Below are 18,271 nucleotides of genomic sequence, written 5' to 3' on the forward strand. Positions count from 1 at the left end.
GCTCTTTGCCTGCCCTATTAGCAGCATAAAAATCACTCTTTCTTTCAGTTTTTTTTTTTAATCCAGAGGATGAAAATATATAACATATTTGGAAACGCCACTGGCAGACTTGGCAGGCATTTCATATTTACTTGGACTTAACGTGAGTTGGATTTGGTCCTCTGATTTCCCCACCTCCATCTCTTGGAACAAGTTATTTATTATCCGAGTGAGTCTGTGGTAGGGGATCAGACATGCGCATGGCACGTCTTTTGTAAGTACGTTTGTTCCGTAAGATTTATGCTAGCCCAAATTATTTTATACTTGTTTTCATTGTTGAAAATTTACTGTGTTCATTCTGGGTTTGGCATAAGTATTTGTAGTGTGCTAGGCGTTCCTGTGGTTGAATATTTTATCGCTGTAACACTTCATGCAAAGGAAATTAAAAAATATAGAGTGAAAGCATTTCCCTAATATGGTTCCAATCAGCTGTGTACTTTAGTAATTTGATTTGTAGGAACTAGAGAGAAGAGTGTTACTGAGCTCTTTTCAGTCATTCATAATTCTCTGGGGGTTCAAATCATGGTTCCAAGTTTATGAAAACATCTATTGAAATCTTAAGTGCTTTATTTTTCTGTTTGTATGTACTGAGGTTGTTTTTTTGTTTTGTTTTGTTTTGTTTTTTTATTACCACTGCAGTAGCTAAACGAATTCAGGGAAGGAGGTGAGTCTCCTCTTTGTATCTTGGACAAGAAAAACTGATGTGAATTGAGGTTGATTGGCTTGGCAGAAGTCAATCACTGGTACAGAGGGGCAGGCCCTTTTATTTCTGCGTTATCCCATGTGTGTGTTCCTGCTGCTGTACTCTTTGGGCTAAGCAGTTGGACTATAATTGGTAAATCCCGTTTGCCTGGTGTGCTCCTCATAATCTATTGTGCAGTTACTAGTGGCATAGCCAGGTGCATCTTCCCCGAAAACGTAACTCACAAGGTGGAGGGTGTGATTTGGGCAAACTAATTCAAGATCTAGATTGTGATCCTTGCATCATTATTTCTTTGGCTCTTTCTACAGAGACTTAAACTTGTTTCCTTTTTTGAGAATCTCTGGCCTTTGACTTCTGTTTTTGCCAATGAATGAGCATGACTTCTGTTTTGGCTAGTGAATTAACATGTGATAATCCATATATTGTTAGTTTCAGATTTCCTTAATCTAGTTCATACGTAAAAGTAAAATCAAAGTGAAATATGAAGTCATAGCTCTTAGAGCTTGGAGGCAAGGCTTGGAAGGTTTCATCTGTTGAAGACAGTAGCTTGTCAGGAGTCTTAGATGGGTATAGAATTTTGCAATCATTTCCTATATTTTAATTGTTTGCTTTTATTTCTTACCATGTTTTAGATTTCCCTCTTGACCTTCGGCAATCTTAAGTTCATGTAGTCTTGTGTAAAATCCCCTTTCACAGTGGTGTTTTGAGCCCTGGTCCTCTTCATACTTAACTAGGCATAAATAAATTCACGAGGTTATGCATTTTGGCCAAGAGAGTTCATCAATCAGTGGTTTTCCATTTGAAAATATAGTCTGTGAGGTTAATCTTTTCAGTAGTCAAAGAATTAATGTAAGCGAAAGCTAGGTGGATATTCAGAGGTCTTAGTTGTGTTTGGAGGAAAATAGCCAAGGAGCATGGTGGTTCCTAGGATCGCTAGTTCTGGCTTAGAAGACATAACTTCTTTTGCTTCAAAGATAAAGGAAACCCACATTCATTCTTGGCCTTTCTTCCTGCTTCTGTGTTTCGTCTAGGTTGTACCTATGAAGGAAGTACCTATAACAGCTCCTTCAAATGGCAGAGTCCTGCTGAACCCTGTGTCCTGCACCAGTGCCAGGTAAAGTCCACCTATTTTACTCTCCAGTGACAAGAAATCCATAAAGTCCTCTCCAGAAACCCTTTTCAGACATCACAGAACAAAACTCCAAAGAAAAAAGCAAAACAAAAATGAGAAACAAATGAAAAACCAACTGTATCCTTGTCCAAATTTATCGTGACAGTCACCATAACAAGACAGTTACAGGATAGATGTTGCATGGGACTTGCTTCCAGAAACACACAGCAGAATTGTTCACCATTGTTAAACTGTGCCTGGAAAAACTCTGAGAAGATGCATATGTCCTTGGGGAAAATTCATGTCTTCCTGTGAGTCAGCTTTGCAAAACACGAATTCTTATTAGCAGAAAGAGGTATTGTTAGAGGATATATGTTTCCCTTTTTTTGATTTAGAAACATTTTGAGCTGGAGCCAATCTGCAGACTGTGTTAAATCAAAGTAATTAGTACATTGTAACCTCAATGATTTCAACGCAACAAAGTTAAGAACCACCAGTTCGGGTCCTAGGGAGCCCATTGTGCCTGGTGCTTGCTGAACTCTGAAAAGAGCACTGTTTCCCGGTGGCTCTAATCGTTACAGGTCTTAAACAGGCAAGATAAACCAAAGGGGAAATGAAGAATTGAAATTTTCAAATTCCTTTTCTTTAAAGAAATACTTTGTTAAAAAAATGCTCATCTAATTTTGACATAATTTTAAAAATTTTCTCTGTAGAGAAGATGCTGTTAAATCATTTTCCCCCAGTCTCATTTCACTGTTCAAGGATATACTTTTGTATTTAAAGGAGAACCAAGGTTAGTAAGATAATGCATATTTCTCTCTGATCTTATTGCAAGTATATTGACATTTAGTTTATTGAAATCTGAATTTTATGTAATCACGTTCTTTGCATAAGCCCACAGTGGGCATGTTCACTCATAAGATCTTCAGTTACTTGTTCAGTTAAATGTTCAGTTTATTTATGTAGTAATCTAAATTATTTATGAAAATAAGCAGTAGTTAGAACAGATATGAATAATAGCTTAATTGACTCAATAAATATTTGTTGAATTTTTACTCTGGGTTATACATGCAATCAGCTTTATGGAACAAAATAATGACAGCAATGACTTTTAATAACATGAAAAGCCCACATTCATTCTAAAATTTGCACCACCCCATCCCCACCCTGCCTCTTGACTGATGTGATTTCCAGTCTTTGAGAGGGACACTCCGAAAGCCATGGTTACACTGTCTTTTAAACAAGACGATTGCATGCCTTTTGGAGTGTAGTGTAACATTTTTATACAGTAGTCAGAGGTCTTGACAATCTTCAAGTTGCATGGACCAGTGGTGAATTTTGCTGCCTTTGGATGAAGGCTTTGTTTAGGTTAAATGGAATCTATTATCTGGGTGGGAATATTCTGTTGACTGAATAACACATCAAGCCTTCATCAGTTGTGAATATCGGCTTTGGTCACTAGCCATTCACCAGCGGCCAGAGAGAATGATGCAGGAATATCGAATTATTACTGGAAGAGATCTTAAAGACCAACATCCCTGGGAGTCAGGAAATGCTGAACTATAGAATGGAGCGCAGAAAGGGGACGTTAGCTACCAAGAATGAACTTTGCCTTTTAATTTTTCTCCTTTTATAATACTTTGCCTACACCCTGTTAGCTAGTTTAAAAATATTATTTCACTCAATAACCATAAAAGCAAACTTCTGTTAAGGTAGTTACAAAAAGCTGCTCCTCTGCTCAGCTGGTACCTTCCCACTCTTGCTTACTTTCTTCCTTCTTTAGGGAAGGAGACCTCATCTATGAATGCAGGAAACGACCGCTTACTGGTACCCATCAGGGAAGTCTTCCTTTAAGATGCTCCTCTGCACAATGACACAATTGCAACCTCTGTCTCCAAGATCTTCTCTTCTCAGGGCGTAGAATCAGTAACAGAAGAGAGAGTATAGTGTAGTGAGTAAAATATGGGCATTGCCATTCACATAACTTGTTACTTAACCTCTCTAGACCACACTTTCATCCCCCATAAAATGAGATAGTACTACCTCATAGGGTGGTCGTAAGAATAAGCAACACTGTCATTTAAAACACTTCTGGTTGAGCCTACAAGTACTGGGTACAACTAGATACCAGACAGATAGCAGCTAGTCTGATGATCTGGTTTATTTCCATTTGAGTTGAATTCTAGGTTATTTCTTATGTCTTCATACTGAAGGAGTTCTGATGGTGGAAAATTTACCTTTATTTTCCACTTTTAGTGTCGTACTGGAAGAGGAAGATTTGAAGATCAGAGACAGGAAATTCATGCTGGGAAGTAACCTGAATCCAACATCTGGATTGCAGATACTAAAGGGAAATTGATCCTGGGCTTTTTGCATTGCTTCAGTTACATAACTAAAGCCCAGTTCCTTTTTTGATGTTGTATGTTGCTGGTATTTTGGCATTTTTTTCCTTCGCAAATGTGATATAGACCACAATAAATTCCCCTGGTAGTGGAAGCCTCAGGTCTGACAGATATGAAGGCAGTTAGAATATAACCTTCCTTGTTGGATTGAGATGATATGGTAGCAGAAACGATGAAGAAAATTATCTAGTTGTCAAACTGTTACATAGTTTTTTAGCTTTCATTACCACTCCCCTGAAAACAAAATTAAACAAACAAACAAACATACAAATCCATTTTATAAAATGGGTAGAGAATATAGAGAAAAATCCTTCAAAGACCAACTCTGAAAATTAATTTAAAAAATGTTTCAATCAACATTAAAATACTAGAGTCCCAAGATCAGTTTGCAAATGAGTCCCTTGATTTCATTATTAAGACCGAAAGTATCTATTTTGACAGAACATAATATGAACGTTAAAATAGTTTTATCTAATCTCTTCATTTGATGACTGACAGACACACTGTCTGCGAGGCCCAGAGAAATTTCTAAGATTGCAGAGCTGGTGTCTATAGTTATTTCTGGAAGGGTGGTGAGGATTTAGGTCTCCAGATGCCAGTCTGGAATATTGTTTGTACTCTGTGCCTTATAATTAATGGCTTAAAGTGCAATAACAATTACAGAAAATATAGTTAAGTGTTGAAAACTTAAAACAATTGTGAATGAACAGCTAGACTCTGTTAGCTACTGACTGACAGCATGGAGGTTTTAAATACTAGATTTAAAAGAAAGAAAGAGAGAGAAAGGAAGGAAGGAAGGGAAAGAAAGAAAGGAAAGAAGGAAGGAAGGAAGAAAGAAAGAAAAAGAGAGAGAGAGGGAGGGAGGAAGAAAGAAAGGAAATTAGAGTCAAAGAGAAAGAACTAGGACAGGGAAGAGAACAGGTACAGGATTTGTACTTTGAGATGGGGTGGCGAGCTGGGGCCATCAGACCTCATTTGTGCCATATACCTCTGGACCTGACACCCATCCCACCTTTGCACTTTTTGTGTTTGAATTCTTCTCCTACTAAGTTGGTTACTTTCCAAAAGTGAGTAAGTCCTCAGTGGGAATTCTGCGCTGACTTTCCTTGCGGCGTTCTGTTTTTCAGGAAGGCGTTGTCACAGAGTCTGAGGTGCGATGTGTCGTTCATTGTAAAAAGCCTTCCAAGCATCTGGGAAAGTGCTGCCCCACGTGTCCAGGTAACATTCTCAGGAAGGGGAAGGCGGTGAGGCTCCCTGGTAGAGTACAACACTGTTGAAATCCCTCTGGGTTCTCACAGGAATGCATGATTTTCCCCACTCCTGACTGGAATTTTTCTCACTTTACGTCTGTGTACCTAATGGGTTAGGAGAGCAAACTCCTTTTCATAGAAATGTCCGGTTGGACTCTGGCGTGTCCGGGATGACTGCAACGTGCTGTAGGTCTTGGCAAGGATGCTTCAGGCTCCGGAGGCCTGCTTTCCACTCCACAGGGCCACAGGTAACGCTTATTTTGGAAGGAAAGGCGGTGGCTTTCGCTTGCTTCCAGAAATGTCTTTTTTACTGCTTCATATTGCAATACCTTGGCCAGAGCTCGCCTTGGTGATGAGGTGACCAGATGTTTTCTGAACACCTAGAGCTGTGTCCCTAAGAGGATTTAGCTTAGGGCTTTGCTGGTCTCAGTTTTCTGCGTGGTGCAGTGAGTGGGACCCACTGTCTTTTTAGAGGGTCCCACGGCCTAGCTGACAGCAAAGGTATCTTTCCTTTCCAGTGGGTGGAGTGTTTCCTCTTACTTTTCTGAACAGGATTACAAAGGCCTCCTGCATCTTTTCTTGCCCTTAGGTACCAGCCTGGGGATTTTGAGGTGAGAGATTTTTTTCTGATCCCTTAAGCCTCTGGCCCATGCTCTTCGACAGATGTTCTGCATTTTGGGTTTTACTCTGAGTGCTTTTCCTCACTGGAGGCCATACTCACAACTACTTCTCTTTGCTTTTGAAGTTGACCTCCAAAGGGCCTTCTGTACTGCGAACCTTCCCGGGAATTGGTGAAGGCATCGCCATGGCATGCTTTGCGAAGATGAGCTCTTGGTCCCTTCCCCTCCGCACACTCTGCCATGTGCGCAGACCGGGGCCCTTCCAGAGTTCAGCCTTCCCTCATCTTTGAATGACAATAAGGACAGTCTCTCTCCACTACTTCTAACCTTTCTGAATTCCCTGGACAGTCTTTATTGAGCCAAACTTCCTTTTCACACTGGGATTTGTGTGAAGCTTGTATTATTGGATAAGCTTATGTGAAGGCCAGAAACCAGTTGAAAGTAAAATAATTCTTTCCATAATTCACTTATTTTGTATCTATCAAACAGAGTTTGCTTGAGTACTTTTCCCCTCTGAATGCACTGAATGCTTTACATCATGTAACCATCCTCTAAAATGCCTAAGGGATCTTTATTAGGTTAGCTCACTAATACTCTAGTCTGCACATGAAAATCACCTGGGAAGTTTTAAAAAATAAATCTTGATGCCCAGGCTGCCTCCCAGACCAATTCCATCAGAGTCTCTGAGGGCGACACTCAGGCCTCCCAGATAATTACTGTACACAGCCAAGCTTGAGATTGATAACAGAGCAAATTTTATATGCCCTAGAGATTTAAAAGGTATTGAAGCTCTTAAATATTAATTCAGTTCTGTTGAGTAGACTGTTGCTTTATTGATATAGAATCAACTTGGCATATATAACATTCCTTCTCACTTAGGAGATAGTCATATTTTCAGTCTGCCTTTGAAAGTGTGCATATACAAACAGCAGAGTGAATTTATTTCAGCAGTTGAAGTTATCATATTTGAGCAGTTGCTTCTCTCACTTTGGTTTTTTTTTTTTTTTAACTTATTTTATTTTTTTTTGGCTGTGTTGGGTCTTTGTTGCTGCGTGGGAGCTTTCTCTAGCTGTGGTGAGCGGGGGCTACTCTTTGTTGCGGTGCGCAGTCTTCTCATTGCGGTGGCTTCTCTTCGTTGTGGAGCACGGGCTGTAGGCGCACGGGCTTCAGTAGTTGTGGCACTCAGGCTCAGTAATTGTGGCTCGCGGGCTCTAGAGCACAGGCTCAGTAGTTGTGGCGTACGGGCTTAGTTGCTCCGCGGCATGTGGGATCTTCCCGGACCAGGGCTCAAAGCCGTGTGCCCTGCATTGGCAGGCGGATTCTTATCCACTGCGCCACCAGGGAAGTCCTCTCACTTTGTTTTTGAGTTGAGTTCCCAGGAAGGAAAGGCTGAGCTCCGTGATTGCATATATTATAATGCTAAGTCCCCACCACCATCCCAGTGAGGGATGAGGTACTGTCTGTAGTTCATCCAGGAAGAAATTTGACTCTGTGAGGATAATTACCTGCCCAACGCCCAGGAGTGAGTAAGAGCTAAAGGTGGGCTTGGGATCTGGCCCCTTTTCTTTCTTGGCCCCCATACTGCACTACCTCCCCCTATCCCCACACTGTGATAATTTTGCAACTTGGGTCCAGATGCCCTAGGAGGCAGATCTTTAAAAGTTAGCTTGCCAGTGCTACACACCAGCCCCCTGACACCTGGGCAGGCACTGTGCCCTTGGTTATGGGGTCAAGAATCAACTTTACTCTCTCTCCTTAATTTCAAAGGCCAACCTTTGGGATGCAAATCAGAAGACTCAGAAGAGGCCACATCCAGGATGCATTATCCTGTGTCTTGGGAAGGAGCCTTCAGCCAAGTCTAGATAGGGACAGTTAAGCGAAGCCTTAGGGTATTATCCTTGTAATTCAGAAGGACTGGCATCTGTCACTGATCACGGAATGGTATTCCACATAATGACAAACACATACAGCTTGTGGTCAGTTTCTCCCTGAAACAGATTTCAGGGCATTTTTGGTTGCCTGCTCCTTCCTTTTCATCTGACTCTTTGCTCAAAGAGGTTGGGTTGTGATGGGAACAGTTTGCGTGCAATTTTCATTTAAAATTTCCTTATTTAAATTGTCAAATGTAGATTGTGCAGTTAACCTGTCTGGCAATCCATATGACAGAACCAGTGGTGCAAACATATATGAAAGCATTGGAGACCCTTTGTTGGAAGTATCCTTTGAAAAGAGACGACTGGGCACCTGCCATTATTAACGGGGCTGAGATAGAGCCCCTGGGAGGGTCCCAAGCTTACCAAGTCTCCCTGCATCAAAGGGAACAGCAGGAGGTGGCTGATGACTGGCTCTGGGTGTGGGCATCAGAAAGACCTTAAAGCCGCAGTTCACTCAGCCATTCAGCTTCAGTAGCATTTGTCCCCGTGTCTTTCAGTTGAACAAAGGGCTCCATATCTAGCTTTAAAATGAATAGGTCCAGTGGCCAGGTCGGGTGGTTATGGGCAATGCTCATAGGTTCAGATGTTCCCTTTGTCAGGAACCAGCTGCTTTGAGAGTTTGGTGGGTTCTGTTGATGACTTCAGTGGGCAGGCCTTGAATACCTACTCTCAGGGACATGAGTCAGTCTTTCACAAGAGCCCGCTTTGCTGAGTTTCACCCATTGGAAGTGCTGCTTCCAGCACTGTCTACTATGTGGAAAGCGACCTCAGCTATTCTGGCAAAGTACCTCGTGAGGACAGTCCTGAGGGAAGTGGATTGCCATTAGCTGACGGTCCTCCCATGGCCCAGGTGACACAGGGTTGCTGGCCAGCCCGTGCTTCCAGTCATCTGTGAGATCACTTGAGAATACAGCAGGGACCTGGCCGTCTTTCTGAATAGGAGGCACCTCCTGGGCTTTTGGTCCTATATTTAGCCAAACTTAATGGGGGCATCATAGGCCCTTTAACAGCACATAGGGTGGGACTGAGAACCTGTGTGGCACCTCCAGCCTTGCCTCTGTCCTTTCTTGCCTTGGTGCCTGACCCTCTGTACGGTACGGCCAGTGGGTCAGAGATGAGTTCGCATCCCAGCTCTGCCACCTGCCCAGCTGAGTGAGTTGTTTCTCTCTCTAGGCCATGTTTTCCTCGTCTCTGGGGACAGTGGTAAGAGTCTGTGCTTTGTAGGCTCACAGAAGACGGAGTGAGATCAGGGGTGTGAAGGGTCTGGTAGAGGCTGGGGGCACTTCTGGGTATTCTCCAAGTGGCAGCTATTCATGTCGTTTGCTCCTTAGCTCAACCGTGACTTCTGTTGCTTGACCTTCTCTTTGCCTCTTCTGACCCCTCTGGAATTTGGTTCCCTGGCTGTGGTTGGAGTTGTCCCGGTGAGCTCCTCAGACTCTGCAGGGCTCAGAACCCTGCACTGATGCTGCCTAGGCTGACCTGGCTTCCAATGTCTTGCTTGCTTTCTAGTATCTTTGGGTTTCTGGACCCATGTCAATCTTTTGTGTTCCATATATATATATATACATAAAATTTTATATCTATATTATATCTATCTATTTGTCTGTCTATCTGTCTGTCTGTCTGTCTGTCTGTCTATCTATCTATCTATCTATCTATCTATCTATCTATCTATCTATCTATCTATCTATCATTTTACCATGAAGCAGTCTTGTTCTCTGGTTGAAGAGGACACTGTGCTAGGCGGGGGTGAGGGTGGGGATGGATGCACAGTGGGTAGAAGGATAGTGTCAAGCTGAATCAAGGCTGCTGCCCTAAATCGAAATTCTTCTTTGCTTTCTAGGCTGTGTGTTTGAGGGGGTGCAGTACCGAGAAGGGGAGGAATTTCAGCCAGGAGGAGACAAATGTACCAAGTGTTCCTGTGTTGTAAGTACTGCCCTGGATGTTCCAAGGGCGTTCCTTCTGGTTAATTGTGGCTGGGGCTCACCAAGAGCAGCCCTAAGTCTCCTTATGGTCTCTCCTCCTCTGCCTCCTGATGTGGAGCCAAGGGAAAAGCTCATCACTCTAAGGCGGGTTTCTCAGCCTTGGCGGTGCTAACATTCTGGGCTGGGTGGTCCTTTGTGGTGGCAGCTGTCCTGCGTGTTGTAGGACGTTTAGCAGCATCCCTGGCCTCTACCATTGGATTTTAGGAGCACTCAGCCCCTCAGCTGGGACAAGCAACAGTGTCTGCCGACATTGCCACGTGTGTCTTGGAAAATTGATTGACAGCCACTGGTCTAAAGAGTGAGGGAGAGAGGCTGATTCCCTCCACCTACATTCTTCTTTGGGAAGACATGGATTCTCTGTTCTTGGGCCCGAGAAGCTTCTTGCTTAGGCAGCTGTTGAGTTCTTTAGTGCAGTCAAATGGGAAGCAGATGGAGATAAATGCAGCTTGCTTCGGAGAGAAGCTGATCTGAGGATTGGTCAATTATGTTGAGGGGAACGGACAGAAGGAAATGCCTCTAAACCATGGATTCAGGGCGGAGAAGGGATTAGTGAGACAAAACCATAGACTTGCCTTTCTAGGCATTGTTGATTTGTAATTCACATGCTAAGGATATCTTCAGAGTGCTTAGGAATGCAAAACGGAATTTGGTATAATACTTTTAATTTTATAATTTTAAAGAGATCTTTTTTATTAATGTCTTTCAAATTTGGAGTAAACTCATTGGTGGTGATGGTGGTAATGGTGATGATAGGGAATCTAGTCTTAAACCGCTGCTCCAAGTTATTTACAGTAGTGAGTTTGTACAACCATATATTTTTTAAGCTTTTAATCTTTTGTAATAAAGAACATATAGTACTCATCTCAGAATATTAAAAAAATACATGGGGAACTTCAGCATCCTAATTTCACCAAAGCAGAATCATATGTGGATCATCATAAATCATAGTATTTGTCATTTCTCTACATGTCTTTTCCAAAATATTTCCCCCATCCTATAGCACGTATGCATACACAACCTAGAGAGTCCACATTAAAGTAAACATGACCAAGGGTGATGGTTTTTGCAGGGGGAAGGAGGAAAACAAGGAGAGGAGGGAAAGAGAGAGAGGATATTTATGTCTATATCTGTATCTATCTATAGTCACATACTCAAATGCACTCAAGGCATTTGGATTCCATGTGTTTTTAAACACACTGCGTGCTGATCGAAACACACTGGAGGGCCAAGTTCAGGCCCCTGCAAGTCCTGCTTTCATTTTCAACTGAAGAAAGAAAAATCCAAAGATGTGGTTGCTTGCCCAAGCTTTCCTGCTTCGTGAGTTCCTCCAGACCTATATTCTACATTATTTTCTATATCCCTATATTCTAATCTCCTACATTCCTATATTCCTAATCCTCTATTCTTTCTAGTTCTCCACGTTGCCACCCTCAGCATGTAAGGGGCAGCTAATGGCGTTGACTGTGTCCCTGACGTCAGTCTGTGAGTTACTAGCACAAGGAGAAGGGACCGTGGAGCTCTTGCTTGGGGACAGGACATCTGTGAGTTGGCTTGGGTATCGGGAGGGTCATAAGAGCAGTTTTTCTTGTTGTGAATATAAAAATTTGAGGCATAAGCTTTCTTTTTTGCAGCTTTTTATTAAAATAAATTGGTTTTTAATATGCTTTTATTTTGCGATCTTTTGATGTAGTACACTCATAAAAGAGATAATGTTTCAGCAGCAAACGGCCCTGTCCTGAGAGTGACAACTGGGCAGATGTTTGTTTAGAAGGCAATATTGCAAACGTGCGGTCTGGCTCTGGCCCTGTGAGGCTCGGAGTGTGTGAGGGTGTAAGGAGGTGGGTAGGTAGCAACAGTGGGCTACAACATATATGTGTATGTATACGGGTACATATATGTGCGTACAAACACGGACACCCGTATTTTTATATCTCTGAATATGAATGTGTATAGGTACATACACAGACATCAGTATTTTTATATCTCTGAATGTGAATGTATATACGTACATACACGTACCCGTGTAGGTATTCTTCCGCACATCTTTAGAACACTGGATCACTAGCTTTTCCCTGAACCCATTACTTTCTTATGCCTCCTCTTCTTTGCTCATGCCACTGCCCCTGTGTGGAATCCCTTTCTTTTCCTCCTTCACCTGGTCAGTACTTGGCCTTTCAAAGTCAGTTATCACCACCCATAGCAACTCTCTGACCACTCCATCCCTCCAGGCAGAAGCAGCAACTGTTTTCTCACTTGTATTCCTGAGGCTCAGGGCTCTCACTGGCTGGCTTACCTGCCCTCTTTCCCTCACAGGCACACACATGCACACACAGCACACACGCACACACACACTTCCAGGTGAGCACTTGCCCCGTTGTAGCACGGTTACTGGATTATTTTCCTGTTCTGCGTTAGACTGTGTACTCCATCAGGGAGGGAGGCATGTCTTCTTACGCTCATCTTGCCCACCTCTGTGCTCAGCACTGTGGGCACTCAGTGATGTTAGCTAGCGCTCTTCACTTGCTTTCGTATCTCTATCTTGTGATGGAGTACCCTAAAACCAATAATCTCTTTCCTTCCAAACTGTGACAATTCTGCCCTTTACAGCTGGCCAGCTCCTTCTTGCCCTTCTTGCCTGGGAGAATAGTTATTGTTAGATAGATAGCCCATTCTCATTAGATTACTGTTTGCCTTGGAGCATACCCCATGGAGTCATGATGTGTAAAGCATCTCTAGTGTACATTACCCACCTCTGATGGATGAACTGCCAACTCTTCAAGGTAACCCCCTCTCAAGTAGATATTATATACACCATGAAAATTGTATTGTACCTCTAGCCCCCTTTGTTACACTCTCTAAATTTGTGAAAATCTGTCTACCCATGTTTTTGGGATGTGGTGACACAGGCAGACCACCAGAAAGACACTTCATCTGATTGAGATGGATTCCTTGGATGATGGAACAAATGCCTTACACATGACTTTACATCCTTGCTTTAGGTCAGGATAGTATATACAGCATTCCAGACAGTTCAGAACATGCTAATGTTTGGAGATTATCTGGAGAGGATTTCACAACCACTCGCTCTTACCCATTACAGAAGCAGAGCTTCTCTGATTTTTAGGCGAGAGTAACATCATGATTCACATAGAAAATGCGGTGCTTCACTATCACTTGTTAAACTGTATCATCCCCATTTACCTATTATAAATAACGACAGAGTCAAGAGAATTAATTCTCTGTAGAGCTGGTACTAGTCAGGGTGGCAAACACTTGAGTTCCTTTAGCTGTTCCTTAGAGTTGTCTGAGTCATAGCAGAGTGCATTCCTCATGTCACGTGTTCAGTGTGAATGAGTCCTGCGTTCATTTTAAAAACGAAAGAAGATGCTTTTTTCCTATGGCAGAAGCAAAGAATAGTTTATAAAGTATATCGAGCAATTGGTTAAAAGTACTCGGCTGCTTCTCCCTCGTTTAAGCTTGAGCTTTTATGACCTGGCTAACTGAACAGCAAACGGTTCTCTGTGCCTTTGTTCATCACATTTTCAGGGAACAGGCTGGTGGCAGTTGGCACAGACTTTTCTGGAAAAGCCAACGTCTTCAGGCTTGTAAGGCTAAAGACCAAAGTGCCAACGAGAGGCGTTTGTGTTCTCTTTCACCAAACTATTTTAAGAACCCTATGGGCTCCGCATCCTTGGAAATCGCTCACTGAAGGCAGGGAAGCCCACAGAGGCGTAGGACACTCTAAAAAGAGTGGCAAGTCCTCAGTCTGCAAAACCAGCCAAATTAACTGGCCAAGATCGCTTTTGCTGACAAAGGCGTATTCAGTTCTGAGGATTTTTACTAATAAACATGGCTTGTTAAGGGGCTGTCTGTGATGAAGGAGCTGTACTTTATTGACTCTTAGAACCCCTGAAGTCCATAAACACCTTTGCTCTCACACTTTAAATACTGCAAAGTGCTGTCTCCCAGGGAAAATGAAACTCCTAGCAAGGTTATTTGGAGAGAACAAAGGAAATGCAGATCTTCATGGTTCCCGTTCCTCTTAGACCCAATTCCTTAAGATGCTCTGCACAGCCTGGTGTGGTCCGACCTCTGCCAAACTCTCTGGCCCCATCACTGACCCTCCCTCGTTCTGTCTGCTCTGGACTCTGGGCAGATCTTCCGGATCCTTGCTCCACAAAGCATGCACCCAACCAGCAGTGTTGGCCTCACCTGAGAGCCTGTTGGAAATGCAGAAGCGTGGGCCCTACCCCAGACCCAGAATTGAAATCTACAGTTTAGGGAGATTTCTAGAAGATTCCTTTAACAAATAAAGCTTGAGGAGCCCTGGTCTAATATCTCATGGCCTTTACCTCGGCTGCTTTTTCTTTCTTCTCTCCTTTTTGCTCTATCGTCTGGTGCCGCATACCTAGGTAACGCCCGCTCATCCTGCACTTGGAAGCTCAAACATTCCTTCTTTCCAGAAGCTTGTTCTGGCCCCCAAGACCAGATCAGGTCCTGTTGCTGAACCCTTTAGAGCAACCCATACTTTACTTCCTAAACGTTTAAAATGACTTGTAATTATGTATTTTTGTGTGTGATGATTTTATTTAACTCTGTGAGGGTAAAATGGTAACTTTTGTATCTTCAGTGCTTGGTGCATAATGGATCTTCATAATAATTGCTGAATTCAGGAACGAACGAATGCTGACTTTGATTGCCCTTTCTTTCCCCACTGCCTCTCTCTCCCCTCTGCTACGATATCTCCCCCCTGCACATTCCGTCTTTTCCATTTCTGAAGGGAAGATGGGTTTATGTTCAGCCGCTGTAGTACTTATTATAAATTGCTTTGTACGGAATGTGGAAGACTTCCCTGAGGATGTCTTGTTTGAAAAGTGTTGTCTAAGCCTCAAAGATTCCCACTCCTCATGGCAGCAGGAGGATGCAGTGGCCGGAAACACCTGCCAGAGACCGGGGCCACTCGCTGTGGCAGAGCTTTGAAAAGAGACTGTAATTCTCTACCCTCAGAGTTGACCTTGCCCTGAAATATGGGGAGATGTGTCCTACCTCTCCCTGCTCTAGTCTGTCCAGCTTCAGATTGTACTTCCCTGTAATAGGACACAGTGGGACAGCTTGTCATTTCTGTGGTCACATGATGCCGGGGCAATCCAAGTTACATGTTACCAGCCACACCGCTGCTCCTCTGACATGGGAACTTGGGACCCTCCATGCCTGAATCCTCTCACACCGCCTCTGCCTTACTTTTGGTAATTTGTGCAATTTGGCGCATTTTAATGATAGACTGTCATTATATCTTCCCTGTCCATGGGGAGAAATTTGGCCACATCCGGGCAATAAATTGGAGAACTGAGCAATTATCGAGTGAATTAGATCAATGTGGGCAGTTTTTCTAAGCAGTGTGGGCCAAAAACCTTCAGAGTAGTTTGCAAAACTAGTCTGAAATATTGATGTAATTGCTGCAGTGTTCCATTTTGCACTGTGGTTGTACCATCACTCTGAGGACAAAAAGGTCTCGGTTTTGAACAGTCGATTGAAAAAAAAAGGCTTTTACTTAAGGGCTGGATAGCACTTGGCCACTAGGAGGGGTCTCCAACTTGCTTAGAAAAGTGGCTGGTGCTCTGACTGCGTTTGGTTAGACCATGAGGTCCAGAATCTTGGGGTTTTATGTTAGGATGAATCTGAGCAATTGTGATTTCTCTGTCAGCCTTCTATTGGAAGGTCTACTGTAATGCCATTCCCTTCAGGGTGACTCCATAAATGTACAGCTATTTGTTATAGGGGTGTCAAATTCTTGCTTCTTGAAAATAGCACCAAAAGAAGGCAAAGCTGACTTTATTGCTTACTGCGGTCATCGATGATTACCTTGATGGAGCCTTAAAATAATATCTTGGAAGGAATAGGACAAAAGTAGGATATTTTTGAGGTTCTTTGTGAGGGTCTGGATTAAGGTGAGTTTTTAATGTAAGGACTTGATTTGGATTGGGCAGTTTTCATGATATACTAGTTTAGAATTGGTGGAAACTAACAAGGTGGGAGCTTCAAGGCTTGTCCTAAAGCCTTCATGAGTCTGGTTGAGTTATCTGTGTTACTAGTTGAGTACTTTCAGTAAGTTTCTGAAATCAACAGGAGGCTTAATTTTTTTGATGTTAAAAAGATTGGGAATAACTGTTGTATATTTTAAATCCTGTTTCAGCCCTGTCTCATGTATTTTCAGGCCAAACCCTGAATTTTAATCCCCATATATGTCTTTATTTTTTGTGGTTTCTAAGGTTCCTTATGCTTATTTCTTTATATAATTTATAGTTGAAGCATCCTGTAAAGTTATTTTTCTACATAGGGAGCCATCATCTGAAAAATGAGCCTAATAGGGAAAAAGTTGGAAAGGAAATTTCATGTATGACATTTGAGCATTTATAGGAAAACACACAGTTTGAAAAGAGATCAGCAAATGATTTATTTATAGAGGAATTACTGATAATAATAGCTACTTTTACTGAGTGTATACTCTGTGCCAGATACATATAGTGCTTTAATGTTAATTTTCAAGATTGTCCTGTAACCTAGGTGGCATTAGCCCCATTTTTTTGACGAAGAAACTGAGATTTGAGAATTTTAATAGCTTGCCTGAGGTCAAAAAGTTAATAAGAATTGAAATCCTGAACTGCCTGAGTATAAAGTCATATGTCATTCCTATCCCATCTACCCTCTCCCTGCCACCAACCAGTGTCATTTTGAGATACTATGTATGGTTGTTTGTAGACATTTGAAAGTGGGACATGCCATTTGAATCTGTGGAATGAAGAGCAACCAGATATTTCGAGGGAGAAATAATGATGATGTGAGCATCTACAAAGAACCCCAATTTTGGTGCAAGGGATATTAATACAATGCAAATGTGAATTACACTTCCTTTCTCTGAAGTTCACAAGTCTCAGCAAGTTTAAACTCATACCAGATTCCAGCCTTGGGCCTTCAGCCTAAGTATATGTCACAATGATGGCAGAGTGAATGATGAAAACGTATCTGTTACCCTCACATCAGTTGGAGAATGGAGACACTGTGATCTATAGTGTGCATCTCTTCGCCAAGAAATTATGACTATACAAAGAGAATGTGACAGTTGCTGGGATAGAGCCATGCTCAGTGCTTCCGCTTCCAAAGGTGGATAGAAATAAATGTTTATCTGGTGGGGCCTGTCTATTCCTTGTAATAGTCACTGATGGAGTTTAAGCATCAGTCACTTTGGAGATTATATAGAGGAGTTGGGTTCAGCTAGACATGAGTTTCAGTGGTTCTGTGAATGTAAATTCATCCTCCTAGTAGAATAGAGGCGCAACTGTGTACTTGCTTTTGAGCAGTTGCTTTCTCCTGTCCATCTAAGAAGCAGATATATTTAGAAATTTGAGTGAAGTTTGGAATGGATATTGAGAGTTGGTAGAAAAACAAGCTCCATGGATTAAATCTCATCTCACTGTATCTTTGCAAAGATCGTTCCTTGGAATTTTTTCCTCTTGCTTTTATTCTCTTCAAGGTCTGTCACATGATGAACCCCTTTCATTTCCTAAAAGTCCCAGGAAAAATACCGATTTTACTAAAGAATGAAGAACTTTCCAACCACTCATTCTTCCATCTTTTCATCCATCACTTGTCTTCAGAGCCAGCCAGTTGTTTATTAATTTAACAATGATTGAGTGTCTGCTATGTGTTAGATAGTGTATTAGGTACTGGGTGCTCAAAGATGAAGGGGATTTCACTTTTTCTCTCCAGACAATTACAATCTATTGACTTGGGTGTATTTATTAAAAGTAAGCCCAAGTCAAACCATCCTGTAACATTTTTTGTGTGTGCCCAGTATGTGATAATATGTGCCAACTATAAGCTATATGATATTATACAAAGTCCAAATGTATTGAAAAATAGAAATAATTGTACAACTCAAAGAAAACCACTGTTAATATGATTTGATATATTTCCTTCCAACCTTTTTTTTTCCATATTTACATACAGTAATATACCTAGGTAGGATCACCTTCTGTATGCAGTTTTGCATTCTGGTTATTTTCATTTAACATATTGTGAACATATCTCTGTTTCATTAAAAAGTCATTGAAAAATAACTTTTATTAGCTGCGTAATATTTCATCAGTATACTATGATTTATTTAATCATTTTTCTGGAATTAAAAATAAACACTGTGTTCAGTTTGCACTATTATGAATAATATAAC

General features: G+C 42.0%; 1 protein-coding gene across 2 annotated transcripts in view; it reads left to right on the forward strand.

Annotated features, from left to right (window-relative positions):
* The window catches only part of BMPER (BMP binding endothelial regulator), a 321,921-nt gene that overhangs the window by 58,357 nt on the left and 245,293 nt on the right, over nucleotides 1-18,271 (forward strand). For both annotated transcript variants that reach the window (XM_068550034.1, XM_068550033.1), the window contains exons 4-6: nucleotides 1,774-1,856; nucleotides 5,383-5,473; nucleotides 9,903-9,985. In XM_068550034.1, coding sequence (XP_068406135.1) covers nucleotides 1,774-1,856; nucleotides 5,383-5,473; nucleotides 9,903-9,985 — 257 coding nt within the window. The remainder of the gene's footprint in view (nucleotides 1-1,773; nucleotides 1,857-5,382; nucleotides 5,474-9,902; nucleotides 9,986-18,271) is intronic.

This window comes from Eschrichtius robustus, chromosome 8 (genome assembly GCF_028021215.1).
Source record: "Eschrichtius robustus isolate mEscRob2 chromosome 8, mEscRob2.pri, whole genome shotgun sequence".
Taxonomy (NCBI): domain Eukaryota; kingdom Metazoa; phylum Chordata; class Mammalia; order Artiodactyla; family Eschrichtiidae; genus Eschrichtius; species Eschrichtius robustus.